This window comes from Carcharhinus amblyrhynchos, chromosome 33, assembly GCF_965287045.1.
Source record: "Carcharhinus amblyrhynchos chromosome 33, sCarAmb.v2.hapA, whole genome shotgun sequence".
Classification (NCBI taxonomy): domain Eukaryota; kingdom Metazoa; phylum Chordata; class Chondrichthyes; order Carcharhiniformes; family Carcharhinidae; genus Carcharhinus; species Carcharhinus amblyrhynchos.
This window is the reverse complement of record NC_137356.1, coordinates 13,326,879-13,349,528: the sequence shown is the minus strand read 5'-3', so window position 1 is coordinate 13,349,528 and position 22,650 is coordinate 13,326,879. Positions and strand designations below refer to the sequence as shown.

Below are 22,650 nucleotides of genomic sequence, written 5' to 3'. Positions count from 1 at the left end.
AGAAGGTGGTGGTGATCCGCCGCCACCTTGAACCGCTGGAGTCCACAGTGCTGTTAGAGAGGATGTCCCAGGATTTTGACCCAGCAACAATAAAAGAATGGCTGGTATATTTCAAGTCAGGATGATAGATGGCTTGGAGGAGAACTTACAGTTGACGGTATTCACGTGCGTCTGCTGCCCTTGTCTTTCTAGATGGTAGCCGTCATATGTCTGGAAGGTGCTGCTAAAGAGATTTTCGTGAGTTCCTGCAGTGAATATTGTAGATGGTACACTCTGCTGTCACTGTGTGTCACTGGTGGAGAGAGTGGATGTTCGTAGATCGGGTGCCAATCAAGCGGGCTGCTTTGTCTTGAATGGTGTCAAGCCTTGTGAGTGTTGTTGGAGCTGCACATCAAAGGTACAGCTCGTTTAATCACAAAACGGCCACACATCTGAAATAAATTTCCCTAATTTCCAAGAGATGGTGAGGGTGTAAAGAATAGAAGTTTGCAGTGTGATGGGGGGAGGCTGATGTGGGACGTAAAGATCAGCAGGGAGCAGTTGGATCTAATGGCCTGTGTCTGTGCCACATATTCTTACACATGTACGTGAGGAGACGATTGAACGGATGAACAGAAGGTGAACAATCTGATATCACCTATTTTACACCCTTGACAAGAGTTCAAGATATCCTCAGAACAGGTTTTTGAGCTCTACGGCCTTTCTTACGTGTTTCCATTTTGTTTCGAACTCGGTAGAGATGTCCTGGCCTTTTGTTTGCGTTGTAAAAGTCTAATTGGTTCTATGCACCACATAGATATGGCTCCAATTACAGCACCTCCTCTGTAGTTGGTGAAAGAGTTAAATACTCTGAAAGTTGCCCTGGATGCCACAGAATCCAGCGATGTGCAGTGACAGTGTTTCTCTTTTCTATTGTAGATATTGATGAGTGCCTCCAAGACCCCTGCAGTCCAGACACCATTTGCCACAACACCAATGGAAGTTTCAGTTGTATTCCTAGCCCACAATCAGCTATAACCCAGAGTAAGTCATAGAATCATAGAATCCTACAATGCAGAAGAAGGCTATTCAGCCAATCGAACCTGTACCGACAACAATCCCACCCAACCTAACCTGTAATCCCACGTATTTACTCTGCTAATCCCTCTGACACTAAGGGACAATTTAGTATGGCCAATCCACTAACCTACACATCTTTGGACTATGGGAGGACCACCCGGAGGAAACCCACGCAGACTGGGGGGAGAACGAGCAAACTCCGCACAGTTACCCAAGGCCTGAATTGAACCCAGGTCCCTGGCGCTGTGAGGCAACAATGCTAACCACCATGCCACCCCAAGTAAATTCAATGGTTCAGTATTAATTGATGTGAAGTGAAACAGAGAATAATATCAATATGAATGAGGTTAGAGGGGACAAATTTTCATGGAACAATAATTGGGCACCCATTTTCATTTCTTGAAGGGACCATTTGGGCCGAATGGCCTGTGTCCATGCTGTACATTCTTGCATATGTACAGGAGGGGGGGGCTATCGAAGGGATGAACAGAGGATAAACAAATGGGAGAATCTAGAACCAGGGGTCAGTCTTTAAAAATAAGGGGTCACCCATTTAAGACAGAGATGAGGAGAATGTTTTTCTCTCAGAGAGCTGTGAGCCTTTGGAACTCTCTTCCAAAAAAGGTGGTGGGAGTGGAGGGTGGGATTTTCCTGTTGTTCTCACCAGTGGGATCTTCCATTCCCACTGACAGTTATTCCCTCCGTCAGGGTAAGCCATTTGACAGAAGATCCCGCATTGGGCATCTCTGCCCAACATGTCAAGGCAGAGTTAGGTAGATTCTGAGAAGCCAAGGAGATAACAGGTTATCAGGGGTTGGCAGGAATGTGGAGTTGAGTTTACAACCATGATCTTATTGAATGGTAGACTAGGCTGGACAGGCCAAGTGGCCTACTCCTGCTCCTAATTCATGCATTCATATGTATATTCATAAAGATCGGACCACCTTCTTATTCTATCCTCAACTCCTTCGTTATCCAAATGAAGCCACACAATCACGTACTGAATATGTAAAGTTTATTTATTTGTCACAAGTAAGGCTTACGTTAACACTGCAATGAAGTTAATGTGAAAATCCCCCAGTTGCCACACTCCGGCACCTGTTCGGGTCAATGCACCTAATCAGCCTGTCTTTCGGACTGTGGGAGGAAACCGGAGCACCTGGAGGAAACCCATGCAGACACGGGAAGAACGTGCAGACTCCGCACAGACAGTGAACCAAGCCAGGAATCAAATCCAGGTCCCTGGCGCTGTGAGGCAACAGTGCTAACCACTGTGTCAACTCATCACTTGTCTGGAAATGTATCTAAGCAACATTAATTTTTCAGGTGTCAAATGGCTTTCTAAGTCCTCAGCAGGGTGGACAATGGGGCTTTTGAGCTAGAAGTGTGCTCCCCCCTCCATAAATTGATGAGATCAAAGTTCAGCATGAGGTGCTCACACCTGAAACAGGCATTAGCTCCATTGCGAATACAAATTAAAGGCTGAATGCTTTATTGAGTGCACCCCCCCAACCCCACTGGAGGGTAGGTGAGGCAACTAGGATGGGCTACACTTAGGAAAACCAGGCCTACATTTGTCAAAGTTACATCTGGTCTAACAGGCTCTCCTGAAAGGACCCAATGCAAGGGGAGGAAAGGCAAGTTTTTTTTTATTCTCTCATGAGATGTGGGTGGTGCTGACTGGCCAGCATTTATTACCCATCCCTAGTTGCCCGAAGGCAGTTGAGACTCAACCACATTGCTGTGGCCCTGGATTCACAGTAGGCCAGACTAGGTAAGGATGGCAGATTTCCTTCCCTAAAGGACATTAGTGAACCAGATGGGTTTTTCCAACAATCACCAATGGTTTCATGGTCATCAGTAGATTCTTAATTCCTGACATTTTTTATTGAATTCAAATTCCACCAGCTGCGATGGCCAGCTTTGAACCCAGGTCCCCAGAGCATTAGCTGAGTTTCTGGATTAATAGCCTAGCGATAATACAACTAGACTATTGCCTCCACCGAACGTAGAGACAAGAGGAACAGTCAGGAAATTCCCTAACTCAATGATCCCACTGCTGTGTTGATCGTCGGTGCTACCAACTCACCCTCCCCCCTGCCCATCACATTACTTATGTTCCTTTTGTTCCCAAAGATGGGCACACCCAAATTTCTCTGCTCTCAATCCTAACTCACTTGTTTTTAGCTTCTATCGCCTGGTATTAGATATCCTGCTGTGCCACCACATCACCATAATTTAGGGGCCATTTACTCAGGCAGAGACAGAGGTTCCCAGTGACCCAACTAATGTAGTCAGTGAGGGAATAGGCTGTGCAATGCAGCTGGAAGCTCCCTGATCTTAGTGAGGAGAGGGGGGGTGGTGGTGTGGTGGTGGCTGAAAGGTGAGGGGGGTTAGCATCGGGTGAGGTCATCAGCCAGTGAGATCAAGGAAGGTCAAGTCATAAAATTTCACCCTCTATACCACAAAGCCCACCTAATAATTAATTTTCCATACTTAAGTTCAGGGAAGGCAATGGCTTGGTGGTATTATCACTGGACTAGTAATCCAGAGAACCAGGGTAATGTTCTGGGGACCTGGGTTCGAATCTCACCACGGCAGATGGTCAAATTTGAACTCAGTTGAAGATCTGGAATTAAAAGTCTAATGATGACCATGGAACAATTGTCATAAAAATCCATCTGGTTCACTAGTGTCCTTTAGGGAAGAAAATCTGCCATCTTTACCCGGTCTGGCCTACATGTGACTCCAGAGCCATAGCAACGTGGTTGAGTCTGAAATTCCCACAGAAATGGCCAAGCAAGACATTCAGTTCAAGGGCAATTGGGGATGGGCAATAAATGTTAGCCCAGCCAGAGAATGCCCAATTCTCATGAGTGAATTTTTAAAAATCCTTTATAAGTCTCACAAATGTTTTTGTCATTTATTCTAAATATTATTTTGAAATGCCACTCTAACGGGGCACAGTTTGCTAATTTAGTATTGTCCCTGTCGCAGATCCATTTTTGAAATGTGTCGCTGATCTCTTAAAGAACCAGTCCATCATTGACCAGTGTCATTCCCAACAACCAAATGGATTGCAGCAGGTACTGTAATACTTATTCACACAGGCTTCTCACAAGGATCTGCAGCGTTGAATTGTACTCTACAACCTGATAACTGATAAAACACTTAACGCTCCTGTGTGAAAATCTTCTCCCCTACTACTCAAATGGAGATGTTCAGCCAAGTGACAGGTCATCAGCCCCATTCAAATACCTCAAAAGGGAATTCCAATGAGCATTCACTCGCTAAGACAATAATTTATATTTATCTAGTGTCGTAAAATTTAAAGTTTATTATTAGTGTCACAATTAGGCTTACATTAACATTGTAATAAAGTTACTGTGAAAATCCCCTAGTTGCCACACTCCTGTTCGGATACACCGAGGGAGAATTTAGCATGGCCAATCCACCTAACCAACACGTCTTTCAGAGTGTGGAAAGAAACTGGAGCACCAGGGGTAAACCCACACAGATACGGGGAGAACGTACAGAGTCACCTAAGCCAGGAATCAAACCTGGGTCCCTGGCGGTGTGAGTCAGTAGTGCTAACCCACTGTGCCACTGTGTCACCCTAAAACAACCTGATTTGCTTTACAGGAGTATTATCAGGTAATATTTGTCACCAAGTCACATAGAGTATTAAGACAAAGAGCTTGGACAAAGAGGTAGGTTTGAGTGACTTAAAGGGGAAAAGGGTGATAAGCCAAGTGGGCAGGTTTAAAGAAGGAATTCTGGATTGTCAATAGCTAAAAGCACAGCTGTCAATGGGAAACAATATAAAGTGGGGAAGTTCAGGAGGCAAGAACTGGAGAAGTACAGGAAACCTAAAAGCATGTGGGCTAGAGGATGTTGCAGAGATATGGAGCAGCAAAATCATGGAGGAATATGAAAGCCAGGATGTGAATTTTAAAATTGTGCTGTTGGCTAATTTCAGAACCTGTGTTGTTCATTGTGAATTCTAGAAATATGGACTTATGAAATTATAAGATAATCCAGCAGAGAAAGAGGCCAGTTGATCCATTGTACCCATGCTAGTTCTTTGAAAGAGTTTGTCCTACTTCCTTTGCTCTTACTTCTTAGCCCTGCAGTATTTTCCATTTCAAGTACATATCCAACATTATAGGGGGATTGGCTGTGCTAAATTGCCTCTTAGTGTCCAAAGGTATATAGATTAGGTGAACTGACCATGATAAATTGGTAAACACAGTAAAAAGTCTGACAACACCAGGTTTAAGTCCAACTGATTTATTTGATAGTAAACTCACTAGCTTTCGAGGGGTTTCCCTCTTCTTCAGGTGAATGGAGATATCCACATCATGCTAAATTGCCCCTTAGTGTCCAAAGGTGTGTAGGTTAGGGGGACTGGCCATAGGAAATATGCAGGGTTACTGGTCTCCTTAGAACGTCATCCCTAATAACAGCTGGCACTTCACTGGAGGAGAGAAAGTAAACAGCAGAAAAAAGAGTTCAGAAGTCTCTGCGTTGTACTGTGGGAAGTACAATAATCAAATGGGACTGATCTCACACCTGTCTGACAGAATAACATTTCACTGAGTTCAGAAAAGATGGAAAACAACCCATCGAGACTGCTCTGCCATTCAGTATAATCATGGGTGATCAGACACTTCAGTGCCTTTTATACCCACTATCCCATAACCGTTTAAGAGTATAGCACAGGTCACAATGGGTCTTTGGCTGAACTATATTTGCTTTCAAATTCTTGGAATTAGTGACCATCAGTTTCCTTGGAAATCTGGGAGAGAAAAGGATGGCCGGATCGTTTGGGGAACAGACATTGACCAGGCCATCAGATAGAGCTTAGCCGCCCTTCCTCGTGTCAGCCTGAGAAGAAAGTGGGCTTTGATATAAAATCTCCATCGTCTCTGAGCCGGCAGCATTCCCTCAGGAACATGCTGCTGATGCATGTCTGGATCATGTGCTCAGGTTTCCGGAGTGCGACTTGACCCACATGTCTGACCTGACAACAAGGGGATGTTCCATTTGCTGTGATCCAGACTAATAAGCCTGATGATGTTTTTAATGAGATTCCTTTCTTTGTCCTAAAGCCTACGGCCGAACAGTTTTGTTCCCTCATCAAGCCAACCCTCAAGTTTGCTGAGAGGATGTGTCAAAGTGGGAAGGAACGCACGAAATCGAAAAGTCGTGATATGTTGAAAGTAAGTTTACTATGCAATGTTAACAAAAAGTCACTTCAACTATGAGGCAGAATTCTCCAGCTCTTCCCGTCAACGGAATCTTCCAGTCCCGCCAAAGTCCACCCCAGAGGAGTGTAAACGTCCATCGAACTCAGTGAGACTGGAAGATCCCACCAATGGCCAATGGCAAGCTGCCTCTGCTATGGGTAAACCTGAGGGAGACGGAGCTGGAGAATTCCGCCCAGTTTGTCTTGCTTTTGGTTACAATATGATGGTGGGGGGAGCAGAGGGAAGGGATGGCTGGCAGTAGGGAGGGAGGAAGACAGAAAGAGTATTTTTCCAGTCCAAAACAACAACAGCCTGCATTTACATAGGGCTGCACCGCAGTGAAATATCCCACAGGAGAATCATTCAGTCTGATTTTGACACTGTGCGACATAAGAAGGTATGAGGACAAATGACCATAAGTCTGGTCTAGGATATAAGTATTATATAGGCCCCTGTGGACTAAGGGACATAAAGAATCACAAGGTAAGCCTAACTACTGTGAGCTCAGTCCCAGTCAGGTCTAAGACAGATCAACAGGGTTCCAGATAGAGATAATAGCCCAAGGGTCACCTGACCTGCACTCTTAAAGGGGCAGTCCACACCCTAAACATCAACATACAATATGCATACGTCACAGTAGGTTTTAAGCAGCATCTAAAAAAAGGAAAGACACATAAGTGAGACAGAGAGTTTAAGGGAAGGAATTCCACAGCTTAGGGCTCAGGGTGCTGAAGGCATGGCCACCAATGTTTGAGCACTGAAAATCAAATAGGATCACGGGTCAAGAATTAGTTGAGGACAAATACCTCCAGGGCTGGGGGTTTGTAAGAGATTACTCAGAGTTAGGGAGGCTGAAGACATGGAAGCATGAAGGTTTTTAAAACCGAGACCAATGTTCAAGCAGGAGATCCAATTAATGTTGGAGCAGGTGTGGCATAAATCACAGACAGGTCAACTGAGAGAATCATAGAATCCCCACAGTGCAGAAGACAGCCATTTGGGCCATTGAGCCTGCACTGCTAACAATCCCACCTTCTCCCCATAACCACATGCATTTACCCTGCTAATCACCCTGACACTAAGGGCAATTTAGCACAGCCTATCCACAGTCAATCCACCCACAGATCTTTGAACTGAGGGAGGAAGCCAGAGCATCTGGAGGAAACCTACGCAGACACAGGGAGAACGTGCAGACTCTGCACAGACAGTGACGCAAGCTGGGAATCGAATCCGAGTGCATGGCGCTGTGAGGCAGCAGTGCTAACCACTGTGCCACCGTGCCACCCTTGTGGCGCCTCAGCACCAGAATGGACCAGTTGTAGAAAAGACCTATAATGTATAATTCAGGAAATGAGCAGATAGGAAAGTTAAATCATTGAAATATTTATGGGCAGCATGGTGTCACAATGGTTGGCACTGCTGCCTCAGAGGGACCCAGGTTCAAATCCAGCATCGGATGACTGTCTGTGTGGCGTTTGCATGTTGTCCACATGGCTGCGTGGGTTTTCTCCAGGTGCTCCAGTTTCCTCCCACATTGCAAAGATGAAATGGTGGATTGGCCATGCTAAATTGACCCTTAGAACGGGATTTCACGGCCTCGCTCGAGCAAGATTGAAAATTCCCACCCAAGATCAACAGACATTTCCATTGCTCGCCAATTACTCACTCCAATTCCATGGAGGGCAGAGCGGTAAGCAGGGTAAATATATGGGGTTACGCTGCAGGCTTGATGGGCTGAAAGGTGTCCTTCAGTGCTGTAGGGATTCTATAATCCTATGATTCTAAATCTCATCCACAGAATGTCCTGAACTTTGGAAGCAAATTCATTATTGATAGTTCGATAAAGGATGAGGTGGACGATGAAAACCAACTACAATCAACCTCACTCTTCCTAGATGCTATGGAAAGTTTCACGTTAAACGCTGCATTGGACTCATCTAGTGAAGAAATGCAGAACCTATCAACCCCATACTTAGGTATGATCAAAACGTAGCCAATATCTTCACTGCTATTTTAACATAGAAAAGATATTCGCTTGCTTCTGGTAATAACACTCTCGCTTTCAGAATCCAGAGTAGAATTACTTTTTTTCATTGTTGGGTGTCATTGGCAAAGCCAGCACTTATTGCCCTTGAACTTATTGGCTTGTGAGTCAACCACAAGTGGGTTTGGAGTAAGCCAGGCCAGATAAGGTTAGCAGATTTCCTTCCCTAAAGGATTTGAGTGCACCAGATAGGTTTTTACAACAATTTTCAATGATTTCACGGTCACCATTAGATATTCATTGAATTCAAATTTCACCATCTGCCATGATGGGATTCGAACCTGGGTCCCCATAACATTATCCTGGCTCTCTGGATTACTAGTCCAGTGACAATACCACTGTGCCATGACTGTTGTCACCCCTGCCATTAGTTATGTGACAATATTGTGGTCATTAAAGCTCTTGTAGCACTATGCTCATGGAGGCAAGGGATATGCGAAGCAGCTGGGAAAATGGAGTTGAGGCACTAGATCATCCATGATAGTATTACATGGTGGAACAGGCCAAAGGGGCCGAATGGTCTTTTCTTGCTTTTCTTATGTTCAAATGTGAAGATTAGATGTGTTCCCTCTGGCGCTCGGGCCAGTGTAAGAACATGAGAAATAGGGGCTGGATTAGGCCACTTAGCCCTTCGAGCCTTCTCCGCCATTCAACAGGATTACAGCTGATCTACCTGAACTCCACCTTCTCCATTCTATGGGCTTCAGCTACTGAGTGGGGGTAGGGTGTGGGTGGGTATCAGCTACTGAGTTAGGAGGGTCGAAACTGAATGCGTGTGGTAGGAAGCATTTAAACTGCTTTAAGAAAATACCTACCTTTGCATAGCTTCATTTATAGTTGCAATCAGATCTCAAAGATCTGCCCATGAGGGCATAACCATCAATTGAAACAAACTTGAGGATTTAAGGATCTGTCAGCTGTCCGGATCAAGTTCCATGGCAGTCATCTCTGCTTCGGAATCTGCGACCCACAGTTTCAAAATCCCCAACCTAAATCTCTTAGATCAGGCAGGAAGCACACCTTTGCTATGGACCAGAATTATGCCACTGGCCATAATATAAACAAAAGGGTAAGGATTGTGTGTTTATAATGATACAAAGGCACCAATTGTTCATAAGGGATTGTGTAAAGACCTTGTGTGTTCAGGCATATTGGAACATTTTTACCTGAATAGAATGGCAGCACGGTGGCACAGTGATTAGCACTGCTGCCTCACAGCGCCAGGGACCTGGGTTGGGTCACTGTCTGTGTGGAGTTTGCATGTGCTCCCCAAATCTGCGTGGGTTTCCTCAGGGTACTCCGGTTCCCTCCCATAGTCCAAAGGTGTGCGGGTTAGATGCATTGGCCATGCTAAATTGCCCCTTAGTGTCCCGAGATGCATAGGTTAGAGGGATTAGTGGGGTTAATATGTGGGTTAGAGGGATGGGGCCTAGGTGGGATTGTTGTTAGTGCAGATACGTTGGCTGAATGGCCTCCTTCTGCACTGTAGAGATTCTATGATTCTATTGAATGCTTGGAGGCATCACAAATGCAGGGCTGTTGATGTGAGCATTGTTGAAAGCAAAATTGAAACTAGAACTGAATCACATGACACACTCCCCTCCCAGTGGTTTCATGCTGCAATTGCTTTCAAAATATATTACAATATCACCTTTTCTTTTTAAAATATATTTCCCTCCCCTGTCCAAAGAAGTGCTTCTATGAACAATGCATGTTCATGTTTAGTTACCATCAGATAAATGCATAAAACAGATTAATCTATGAGGATCTAAAGCGTAAAGAAATCTGCTGTGTAGCTTTAAAGTTTACTTATTGGTGTCATAAGTAGGCTTACACTAACACAGTAATGAAGTTACTGTGAAAATCCCCTAGTCGCCACACTCCGGCACTTGTTCAGGTACACTAAGGGAGAATTTAGCATGGCCAATGCACCTAACCAGCACTTTATTTGGACATGGGATGAAACCGGAGCACCCGGAGAAAGCCCATGCAGACATGGGGAGAGCATGCAGAGTCCGCACAGACCCAAACCAGGAATCAAACCGGGGTCCCTGGTGCTGTGTGGCAGCAGTGCTAACCACTGTGCCATCGTGCCTTCCAGATGTATGCCCAGACCTTGCGATGGTATCTTTGGAGGTTTCTTTAATTGCTCACAGTGATCTGTGAGACTGTCATTCTTGGAAGTTGCTCGCGATTGCATTTGGGAATTTGACCTCAATGCAATATGATTGTTTGGTGATTGAGGAACTAGAATGGGTTATATCAGACCCACTGCCGAAACCGGCATCAAGTATTTTTTCAATTGAAATCTAGTGCCCTCTTAAGCTCTCCTTCAATACCAGACTGTAATATAGGCAACTAGCACCATGAAGGCTTGACAAGCGCTGGTTAAAGGGCCTGTTACAAGTCACAACCAGTGAAGTTTATTTCAAATAATTATTGGAATGTCAAACCAAGAAGAGTGTGGGATAACTTTTCTGTCATCAGTGAAACAAAGTAAATAGGAACAGGAGTAGGCCATTCAGCCCTTCGAGTCTGCTCCGCCATTCATTATGGTCATGGCTGATCGTCCAAATCAGTCACCTGATCCCGTCTTCCCCCTATATCCTTTGATCTTCTTTGCCGCAAGAACTAAGAGTCATGGCAGCTATTGTACCAGGGGCATGAGAGGCTCTGACACTGAGATGTTGCATTAACAGGAGCAGGGAGAGGAATTTGCACTTTTGCCACAGACAGATCAATGTCTTTTTTGTTTAAACTGTAGATGTCGATGTTCAAGTCATTCCACTGAACGGCCTGGGGAGCTCCGCCAAAGTTCCTGACAGGATAACACTCCATTCAAAGGAAAACACGATGGAGGCTTATTTAAAAACAGTAACTGAGGGAAGCTCAGGAGGTAACGTTTCAGCTTATTCCTTAGTCTTTGATTCCCTTTTTGCCTGCTTAGTTTTACTTAGAGACAGTGGAGCCTCACAGCGGCCAGAATTCTCTGACCTCACCTGCAGCTAAGTGCCAAATTCTCCATTCTCACTGCCAGCGGTAACGAGTGGTCCAAGACTGGGGAATTCCGGCCAGCTTTGCCAACCCAACTTAGAATCCTCTACATTGAAAGAAAAATAACTTGGATGTATTTTGCATCTTTCATGATTTTAGAATATTCCAAATTTAATGAGTTAGTAGTAGGAGTGAGTAGTTGATTGTATCAAACACCATGTTCAAACACCATGGTCATATTTCTAGGTATTCAGGTTATTAATAACCTATCCTGGTCCCTCCACACCGATGCTATGGTTAAGAAAGCACACTAACAACTCTACTTTCTCAGGAGACTAAGGAAATTCGGCATTTCCGCTACAACTCTCATCAATTTTTGCAGATGCACCATAGAAGACATTATTTCTGGTTGTATTGCAGCTTGGTATGGCTTCTGCTCTGACCAAGATCATAGAAACTACAAAGGGCTGTGAACGTAGCCCAATCCATCACGCAAACCAGTTTCCCATCCGTTGACTCTGTCTACACATCCCACTGCCTCCAAAAAGCAGCCAGCATAATAAAGGATCCCATGTATGCCGGGCATACTCGCCTTATTCCATCTGGAAAAAGAACAGAAGGCTGAGATCATGTACCAACCAACTCAAAAACAGCTTCTTCCCTGCTGCCATCAGACTTTTGAATGGATCTACCACATATTAAGCTGAAATTTCTCTACACCCTATTTGTAACTGTAACGATGAAAGTGACCTTTGAATGGACCTACCTTATATTAAGTTGATCTTTCGCTACACCCTAGCTATGACTGTAACACTGCATTCTGCACCCTCTCCTTTACTTCTCCCCTATGTACTCTATGAATGGTATATTTTGTCTGCATAGCACGCAAGAAACAATACTTTTCACTGTATCCCAATACATGTGACAATAATAAATCAAATCAACTCAAATGTTTCTTTGGCTTTTCGGGACAGGCAGATTAGAGACCATACTCAGCCAGCCCAAATTTCCATTACCCCAAAATAAAACATCCACTTTAAGATATGATTCCACCATTGGGCAGCACCTGCAGAAGAATCCTGAGTGTGTTCATAGTTACACTAAAATCAGTTTAAGATAATTAGTTGAAAGTAAATAATTTGAATGTTGCTGAAGAAAGACACACTATCAAAGTTTTTTTGTCATGCACTTGGCAGGATAGATGCAAGAATACCAAATTTTGAAGAGAGTAACAATTCATGCTGTATGAGAAAAGGGTGTTGATTGTTTAGCAACTTTGCTGCAACTGGTCAAGAACTAGCTATGGCGAATGCAATTGAAAACTATTGGTTCACTATGCTTTTGTTTATTCAAAAAAGTTGTAATGTCTGAACATTCCCTTCTGCCTACTGAAATCAGGTCCCTGCATATGAATCTATCTTCCAGCCAACCTCACTACTAACTTTAAATTATTTTGTCGTGGAGCAGCTTCGCACAGTGAAAAGTGCAACCATCTTACAACTGCCTACAGAACGTAGACAATCCTCCAGAAAAATCAGTGGGAAATCATCTCTTCTTCTTTTGCTGAAAGTCTTACAGGAAGTTGATCACCGTCAACCCTGCGACATGGCTGCTGTACAGGATTTTGCAGCTCCGGAAGTGCAAAAGATACTGTCACAGCTTCTATGCTACTTATCAGTTCAGAAAGGACAAAGGCTTTTAGCTGGGATTGGGAAGCTTTTTAACAGTGTGAACTTCCATGAACTTAAACCTGAATACAGGCACAGCATTCTCTATGGAAGGTGTGTCATAAAAAATAAATAAAGTAGGCAATATATTAGTGGAATTAGGATCTGAATGCTGCCCAATGATGAAAAACACAGATGATTCTTCTAAAAAGATAACAAAAACTTCCTAAGCTGAATCCATCAATGGGAAAGATTAATCATTCTCTAGAGTCTTAATGTCCGAGAGATCACTCAGGACTGCAAGGGATTCTTCCTTATCATTCTCAAGGAAGAACGAGGAGCGGGGATGGCCTAGTGGGCATTATCACTAGACTATTAATCCAAAAACTCAGCGACCCAGGTTCAAATCTGCCATGGCAGATAATAGAATTGGAATTCAATTTTTTATAAAAATCTGGAATTAAGAAGCTACTGATGATCATGAAACCATTGTCGATTGTTGGAAAATCCCATCTGGTTCAATCACGTCCTTTAGGGAAGGAAATCTGCCATCCTTAGCCAGTCTGGCCTACATGTGACTCCAGAGCCACAGCAATGTGGTTGACTCTCAACTGCCCTCTGAAATGGTCACTCAGTTCAAGGGCAACTAGAGATGGGCAACAAATGCTGGCCCAGTCAGCGACACCCATGTCCCAAGAATGAAGAAAAAATATCTCAGGTCCAGTAGGTCTTCATGGCAATGGTCACCATCTGTGGCAATTTCTCCTTTATCCTTCTTTTTCATGAAGAACTGAGAGATGCATTGTCTGTTCTGCATCTAGAGGATGGTGCCTTTATGGAAGGAAATGGACTCACTGCTGAGTATACAAACTTCCTCAGCTTCTAAAGGCTGGATTTCCACCACTCCTACTCAACAGGTTGAAGATTGTTGAATGAAAGACAGTGAGCTGCTCAAATGGTGAATGTCGAATTGCTTTTCTAATGTTTCTCGACGTGCACCAACATCGCCACTCAGTACGATTGTTGAGGGAATCAATGATCAGTCACCCCTTGGAGGTAAGAGGAGCGATAATCATTGCCTTAGCTCGGCAGCCTTAGCGTCTATGCTCGATTTAAGTGCCACAGTAAAAGGCTGCTGACATGGAAGTTGCTGCTGTTTCGCTTGCTTTGGCGGGGCTTCATATGCATGGGGCCACTGCCTGTGAGCCTAACCAATCACACAAAGGATCAGCATCACCAGGAATTGCTGCATCCCGATTGAATTCCCGAAGCTCAATCTGTCTCACCCACCGGACTGCTTGATCTAAAGTTATCTTTGGTCTGCAGGAAGTTGGAGCTTTTTCCTTCTTGGACATCCACAGCTATGCAATCACTGACTAACTCATCCTTCAGGCATATCTACAAGAATTTGCGATATAGGCCACTTACGAATGACTCAATCAATTCCCCCAGTCATTTGGACTGCTGGTTAAAACATCTTGTTTCAATTACTTTTTGCTTCAGGCTAAAATAAGTGTCAGAAGCTTCAATAATAGAGTCAAAATCTGTAGTGGGCTTATGCACAACTTGCCTTTGGAGGACATCATGTGCTACTGAGCCTACTGCAAAAATGAAGGACTTATCTTGAAGCTCTTGTTCCTTTTTGTGAAGGCCAGATTCTGCTCAATACTTCAGAAAATGGCATTTCTGTAACTCCCACTGCTGGCCTTCCTGTGGTTCCTCGAGTAGTCAAAAAGCTGGACCAAGGCCAGGGACTGCTCACTGGGTATGGCTGTCGTTACCTCTCTCTAGCCACCGCCACAACTTCCTCGAGATGCTTGCAGTGGTTTCATCACTCTGTGGTTCTTTCAAATGCGTCTTTTTATATCACAATCTCTGCCATTGTCAACATGTTCTGAGATCGGTCCTTCTCTCTTGGACTTTGGGCATGGGACTTAGCTCTTAAGCAGGCAAGACACACTTTGGTATTTGCTTGCTTACTGGCGTTACCATCTTGTTTATTAGTACTAAATCTAAACAGGTAACAGCGTACGCATTGTTCCTGGACATGATTCCAACCTCTCTCCCTCACTCGAGAGAAAGAGTAAGACTCTCTCTCTATTTAACTTGCTGGTGTCAGTGGTACAACATCATCTACACCACATATTAGTATATTCCATCTGTTAACCCTTTAGATTATACTCTAGAGGAGGCCCTGAACCCGTAACCATCTAACTTTAAGAGTGCTATCCCTTTAAGTATGGCTTACACACTTAAGTCAGGCGTAGATGTCTACTATTGCATCATAAGTTGACGTGCACTGTATTTTCTGCCAAATATCGGAACAGGTTCTGTTGCTGTTGCTTTCATCTCATACAATGAGCTGAATTCCCTTCAGAGTGCGGATTTCATTGAGAAGGAACATTCGAGGCCGTACCAGCTGATCTCTGGAGTAGTGTCCGCCACAATCGGGAACCTCATAGCTCACAAACTCAGCGAGGCAATCAACATTACTCTGAAACATAAAAAGGTACGAGGGGCTGGTGTTGTTGGCCAGGACGAGCTCTCAAAGTAAAAGTAATTATGTCTCTTGAGCTGGGGGCACCACAATGTTTTGCTCCTGTTCATTTGGAACTCCTGCTGCCTATATCCTAATTTGCACCAAGTTAGGATGGTTCACTCATTATCCGTGCATACACAGACTGCATCATCTACCAATCTAGCAACATCTCAATTTTAAAATGTTCTTCCTTGCTTTCCAATCAACCACTGCCTTCCTTTCCCTCCCTTTGTAATCTCCCCCTTCCAGACTTACAACCCTCCAAGCACTCTATGCTCCTCTAATTGTGACCACTTGCACCATTGATCAGCCATGGGGGCACAGTGCTACCTCACAGCGCCAGGGACCTGGGTTCAATTCTGGCCTCGGGTGGCTGTCTGTGTGGAGTTTGCACATTCTCCCTGTGTCTGCGTGGGTTTTCTCTGAGTGCTCCAGTTTCCTACCACACTCCAAATATGTGCAGGTTAGGTGGATTGGCCATGCTAAATTATGGCTTTGTGTCCAAAGGTGTGTAGGTTAGGTGGATTGGCCATGCTAAATTGTCGCTTAGTGTCCAAAGATGTTCAGGTTACAAGGATTAGCCCTACTAAATTACTCCACAGTGTGTAAGTTAGGAAGATTAGCAGGTAAACACATGGGGCTATGGAGATAGGATGTAGGTGGGATGCTCTGTTGGAAAGTCAATACAGAATCGATGGGCCAAATGGCCTCATTCTGCACTGTATGGATTTTATGGTTAGTAGCCACACTTTCATTTGCCGAAACCCTAACCTGTGAAGTTTCCTCCCTAAGCTTCTTCACCTCCCTTCCCCCTCACAAAGCTCTTACAAACTTTCTCTTTGACCCAGCTTTTGGCTACCGATCCTGAATTCTGCTCATACAGCTCAGCTTCAAATTTTGTTTGATAGCGTTTGGGTGAAGTGCCTGCCGATTTTTGCTGTGACAAAAGGGACTTTATTAAATGCAGCCATTATTGTTGACTCCTGCTTTCCACAGGACTCGGGAGCTGACGGGCAGGCAGTGTGCGTTCACTGGAACCATACCAAAGGCAGAGGTCACTGGTCCCCCGAGGGATGTGTCTTGATAAATACGAACAAGACACACACGGCATGCAGCTGCCAACACTTCTCTAGTTTTGCTATTCTCATGATGGCTGTGGAGGTAAAAGCTTTTGAGTAACAACGAGGGGTGAGGTTAGCTTAACCGCTGAGTGGGAAGCCCACCAGATTTGGGGAAGGAGGGGAAAGAGCCACCTGTTCTGCACTCCACTCTTATACTGTTGATTTCAATGGTGAGCGGGGAAAGGAGAGAGAGTGGGGATAAAATCCTGCCTTCCAACATTCCTGGTGGACAGGTGGAGCTGGAATTGCTACCAATAATCCAGAAAAGAATCAATTTGACATGTGATAGAACAGAATGTGAATATTGCTGAAAAGAAACATGTTACTGAAGATTTTCATTCTGCACTCATCAGGTCAAACAGAAGAACACCAAATTTCAGACAATCACAACAATTTACAAGGGTGCTGGTTGGCAACATATGAACGTTTTGTAATATGTCTCTCTTTTCAGCAATATGTTATTTCTTTTCACATTCTTAGTTCCTCTGATGTTGCCTGGGTGTTATTCCATAGATTCCAGTACAGTAGTACCCCATAAGCCAATCTTCAGTAGTAACCCACATTTCAACAGGGCAATTCGTTCATAGAGGAAGCAGAAACAATTGTCAGGATGGAATTTCCTGTACATGTCCTCGGAAGGAGACAAATAAGCGTACAAAATAGAAGCAGAAGTAGGCCATTCGGCCTCTTGCGCCTGCTCCACATTCATTAAGGTCACGGCTAATCTAATTCCACACTCATGTTTCTCCAAATAATCTTTGGTTCCTTTGCCTAATAAGAACCTATCTCACTCTACCTTGAAGCAGCGAGTTCCAAAGTCACACAACACTCTGAGAGAAAAAAATTCTCCTCATCTGTGTCCTAAAAGGGTGACCCCAAAATTTAAAAGTGCCCCCCCCCAAGTTCTGAACACAGGAAGAAAAACCCTTTCCATATTCACCTTGTCAAGACCATTCAGAATCCTATAGGCTGAAATCAAGCCACTCCTCTCTCTGTAAACTCCAGTGGAAACAAGCCCAGTCTGTCCAGCCCTATCCTCATAAGAGAGGGTTGATTTTGGGATTTTGTTTTGTGTCTAGCCCATGGACCCTGAGGCCATTCAGGTTAAGGCTAGCTCATTCAAATCAGAGCAGGAGTTAGTCTTTTCTGGTCAACTTCTGAGTTATGGGTGGCATGGTGCCACAGTGGTTAGCACTGCTGCCTCATTGCGCTAAGGACCCGGGTTCAATTCCGGTCTTGGATGACTGTCAGTGTGGAGTTTGCACATTCTCCCCGTGTCTGCGTGGTTTCCTCCGGGTGCTCTGGTTTCATCCCACAGTCCAAAGATTAGATGAATTGGCAATGTTAAATTGTCCCTTAGTGTCCCAAAATGTGTAGGTTAGGTGATAGGCCATGCTTAATTGCTCCTTAGTGTCCTAAGATGTATAGGTTAGGGGGATTGGCATATTAAATGTGCAGGGTTAAGAGAATGAGACAGGGGGAGGGTGTTAATGGGATGGGTCAGGGGGGTGGAGTTGGACCTGGATAAGATGCTGTTTCAGTGAGTTGGTGCAATCACAATGGGGTAAATGGCCTCATTCTGCACTGTAGGGATTCTATGATTCTATAATGGACTCCAAGTGCCTGTACTAAGGTATATTGCCAAACCCCTCGTTTGCAACTCATGGGGCTCTGTTTTGTTCACCATTACTCTTTGCTCTGTTCCTTCCAAGGAAGTGCTGTTCCCTTCCCTTCTTGGTTGAGGTGCCCTTGCATTTGACCATAGGATAGAAAGAGTCTAATCATTGAAATGGGCAGAACTTCCCAAACCTGTAATCTCTGCCACCCAGAGCGCCAGGACATCAGGAGCACGTGAACGCCATCATCTCCATGTCCCTGACTTAAAAGTGCATCGTCCGTCTCTTCACTGAGTCACAACTCCCTCCCTAATAGCACTGTGGGTGTACCTACATCATGCAAACTCAGTGGTTCAAGCTCACCACCACTTTCCCAAAAGGAATTTAGGGACATCAAATAAACGGTGGCCCTGCCAGAGGTGCCCACATCCCAATAGTGGCTTTGTTTGGAAAGGGAAATCAGAGTCCGGCTTCCAAGCTGAGGATTCAAATTACCAGATGACCTGCAGTTGAAGGTGAGGGCTCGAGGATGGAGATGAGGTTATCAGCTATGGGCTTCTCATGACTACATGTCCGACTACTCTACTGGGGTAAGGAAGGGAAGTTAAGTTACTATCTGGGCCCATGTATGTCCATTTGGATGAGGTACAAAGTCTTGGGCCTATACTCCAACAAAGAGCCAGTGCCGTCTGGAGGAAAGTAGGGAAATCTTACTTTTAAATGCCTTTGCATAAAGTGGTTGTAATTTGGATTCATGTGTTAGATTGAAGGTCACCAGAATCTCAGTATCATCACGATCATTGGGATCAGCCTATCTCTGGCTTGCCTGGGACTCGCTATCATCACGTTTTTGTTCTGCATCCAAGTTACCAGCCCCAACAACACCATCCACGTCAACCTGTGCATCACTCTGTTCCTAGCCGAGCTACTCTTCCTGGTAGGAGTTAACAGGACCGGCAACAAGGTGAGAGGATCTCAGGATTCATGAAACACCACCCTTCCAACATCAACTTCCCACCCCCCAAACTCAACCCCTACCTGACCACCTCCCCACCTCTCCAACCTCAACCTCAACCCCCACCCAACCACCTCCCCACTCCCCAATCTTAACCTCCCAGCTCTCAACATCAACCTCCCCGCCCAACCTTAACCTCCCAGCTCTCAACCTCAACCTCCCCCCCCCAACCTCAACCTCCCATCCTCTGTGGTCAACAGCCGCACCCCACCACTTCCCAATCCCCCAACCTCAACCCATACCCCACCACCTCCCCACCCCCCCAATCTCAAACCCCCACCCACTTGACCATCTCTCCACCTGACCATCTCCTCACACCCCCACAGTCAACACCTCCACGCCCCCCAATGCACCCCTCAACCTCAACCGACACCCCACCAGCCCCCCCAAACCTCAAACCCCCACCCTACCACCTCCCCATCTCCTCCCCATCCCCCAACCTCAACCCCTATCCCACCACCTCCCCAGTCCCCCCAACCTCAATCTCCCACTTCCCCACCCTCACCCCAATACCTTCCCATCCGCCCCTCCAACCTCAACCTCTCACCCTCTGCCCTCAACACCCCCACCTCACCCTCAACGCTCACACCCCACCAACCTCCCCAACCCCCCGCCCCTGGTCTCAAACTCTCCACCCCACACCTCCCCTAACCTCAACCCTCCACCCCTCTATCTCCCACCCTCAAATCATTCTCTAAAGATGAATTGAGCTGCAACTGGATGTAGGATTAGTAATTTTCCCTTACAAAAGCTGCAAATGCTAGAACTGAACTACCTAAGCAAAACGATTCATTCCAACTTATTCATTCCAATGGATTCCAATTGATTCAATCCAATTGATTCTAATCCACTCAATCCAACTGGATCATTGAATAATTTTATTTAGTTATAGAGCTCAAAATGCAGTTCATCAGCTAATAGCACTGTGGGTGTACCTGCACCCCAGGGACTGCAGCAGTTCAAGATGGTACCTTCTGATGGGCAACTAGGGATGGACAATAAATGCTGGCCAGGTCAGTGATCCCCTGAACGAATATACAAACAATGCAGTGACGGTAAGGGTTGGTGTTTGATGAGGAGGAGACTGAACCATGCTCTTTATTCCAGGTTGTGTGTGGGATCATTGCGGGACTTTTGCACTACCTCTTCCTCGCAGTCTTCGCCTGGATGTGTGTGGAAGGCATTTACCTTCACCTTACCGTCAGGAACCTCCAGAAAATAAACAACTCTGGTGCCCGCAAGGTGCTGCGCTGGTTCATGTACCCATTTGGATACGGAGCGCCAGCAGTGATCGTGATCGTTTCCGCAGCAACATATTCCGGTGGTTATGGAACAGACCGACAGTAAGTAACACCTGACAGGAGAAGGATAACTGCTCTCATTAAGCCTGCTCCACACGCAATGCTAGCCAGAGAACCATCATCAAACCACCTTCTCCAGGACAATTAGGGATGAGCAATAAATGCTGGTCTTGTTCACATCCAAGGATGTCCCAGAGGGTTCTCCTGGAACCTTCTGGGACATCCTCTTTCTCTAGCACTGCAACTTCCTTCTTTGATTTCCTTTCCTAAAAAACTTGTACCCAGGAATATTTAACACCCAGTCCTGCTCTTTCTTGAGCTAGGTCTCTATTATCATCACAACATCATGTTTTCAAATCGCAATTTCTGCCTGTAACTCTCCAATCTTTTTTACTATACTCCATGCATTCACATACATGTACGGTAACCCTGATTTAGACATTATTACTTTCTCCCTTACTCCGAATTCACTAATTGACATACTATTTCTTCATACTAATGCTATCTGTCTCTCGGGGTATTTTGTGCACCCTGGTGTTCCTCTCTATTATTTTCTCTCATGGTACCCACAACTCTGCCAAGTTAGTTTAAAGCTCTTAAAATAGCAGTTCCAAAGCATCTGCAAGGAACTCAGTCCCTGTTCTGTTCAGGTGCAACCCATCAGGTTTGTACAGGTGCTATCTTCTTCAGACCCAGACCCAGTGTCCGAGGAATCTAAAGCCCTCCTTCCTGAACTATCTTTCCAATCACGCATTCATCTGACTTATCCTCCCATTTCTGCATTCACTTGCACGTGAGTACAATGGCACAATGGTTAGCACTGCTGCCTCACAGCGACAGGGACCCTGGTTCAATTCCCGGCTTGGGTCACTATCTATGCAGAGTCTGCATGTTCTCCCCGTGTCTGTGTGGGTTTCCTCCAAGTGCTCCGGTTTCCTCCCACAAGAATGAAAGATGTGCTGGTTAGGGTGCATTGGCTGTGCTAAATTCTCCCACATCTGAACAGGCGCAGGAGTGTGGCAACCAGGGGATTTTCACAGTAACTTCATTTCAGTGTTAATGTAAGCCTACTTGTAACACTAAAAAATAAATTAAATAAATTTCTGGCTGTTCACCCTCTTCCAGAAGGATGTCCTCCAGCTGCTCGGTAACATCATTGACCCTGACACCTAGGAGGCAACATACCATTTTGGATCCACGTCTATGGCCTCAGAATCGCCTGTCTGTTTCCCTAACTGACAAATCCCTATCGCTCTTCCCTTCTCCTTCCTCCCCTCCTGCGCAGTCCCGCCGCTCGTGGTGCCATCAGCCTGGATCTGACTGCACTCCTCTGAGGAACCAGCACCCTCACCAACTTCCAAAAGGGAAAACCGATTTGTGAGCAAGACTCCAGGGAATCCTGTACCACCTGCCTGATTCTCTTGGACTGCCCGGCGGTCACCCATTCCCTCTCTGTCTCCAGATTCCTAAGCTGCGGTGTGACTACCTCTCTTAACATCCTATCCACAATATACTTTACTGATACTTCAAAGGGTCTGGATGATTAACACTTTTAATAGCCTGTAATGAAAAGGATCTTTCTCCCCAGTAACTGGAAAGTTATTGTTGAATGTTTCCTTAAAGCTTCAATTTAATACTTCCTATTGTCACTATACAAGTAAACAGGCATGGAAGTGCCCTAGCTTGGCATGGTTGGACTGGAGGGGACGTGTGGAGGGGCATACCTTGGCATGGGAGTATGAGGCGTTATAGGGGATGGTTTGGGGCATAGCTTGGCATGGGGGCTATGGGACATGGGAAGTGTGTGGGGTATTTAAGGGGGCACGAAGGATGAAAGCAAGGAGGGAGGGTTTTAGATTCCTGAGACATTGGGCCTGGACCTGGGGGAGATGACACCTGTACAAGCTGGATGGATTGCACCTGAACAGTGCTGGGACTGAGTTCCTTGTGGGGTAGTTTGGAATCGCTATTTGGAGAGTTTAAACTAACTTGGTAAAAAGCTTATTTATTAGTTACAAGTAGGCTTACATTAACACTGCAATGAA

At 45.2% G+C, this 22,650-nt stretch overlaps 1 protein-coding gene across 1 annotated transcript in view; it reads left to right on the top strand.

Annotated features, from left to right (window-relative positions):
• The window catches only part of LOC145360896 (adhesion G protein-coupled receptor E3-like), a 38,033-nt gene that overhangs the window by 1,780 nt on the left and 13,603 nt on the right, over positions 1–22,650 (top strand). Inside the window, exons 4-12 of the mRNA XM_080216399.1 lie at positions 919–1,027; positions 4,040–4,145; positions 6,171–6,281; positions 8,107–8,284; positions 11,117–11,248; positions 15,341–15,522; positions 16,549–16,713; positions 19,053–19,253; positions 20,412–20,647. Of these exons, the coding sequence (XP_080072525.1) occupies positions 919–1,027; positions 4,040–4,145; positions 6,171–6,281; positions 8,107–8,284; positions 11,117–11,248; positions 15,341–15,522; positions 16,549–16,713; positions 19,053–19,253; positions 20,412–20,647 (1,420 nt within the window). The remainder of the gene's footprint in view (positions 1–918; positions 1,028–4,039; positions 4,146–6,170; positions 6,282–8,106; positions 8,285–11,116; positions 11,249–15,340; positions 15,523–16,548; positions 16,714–19,052; positions 19,254–20,411; positions 20,648–22,650) is intronic.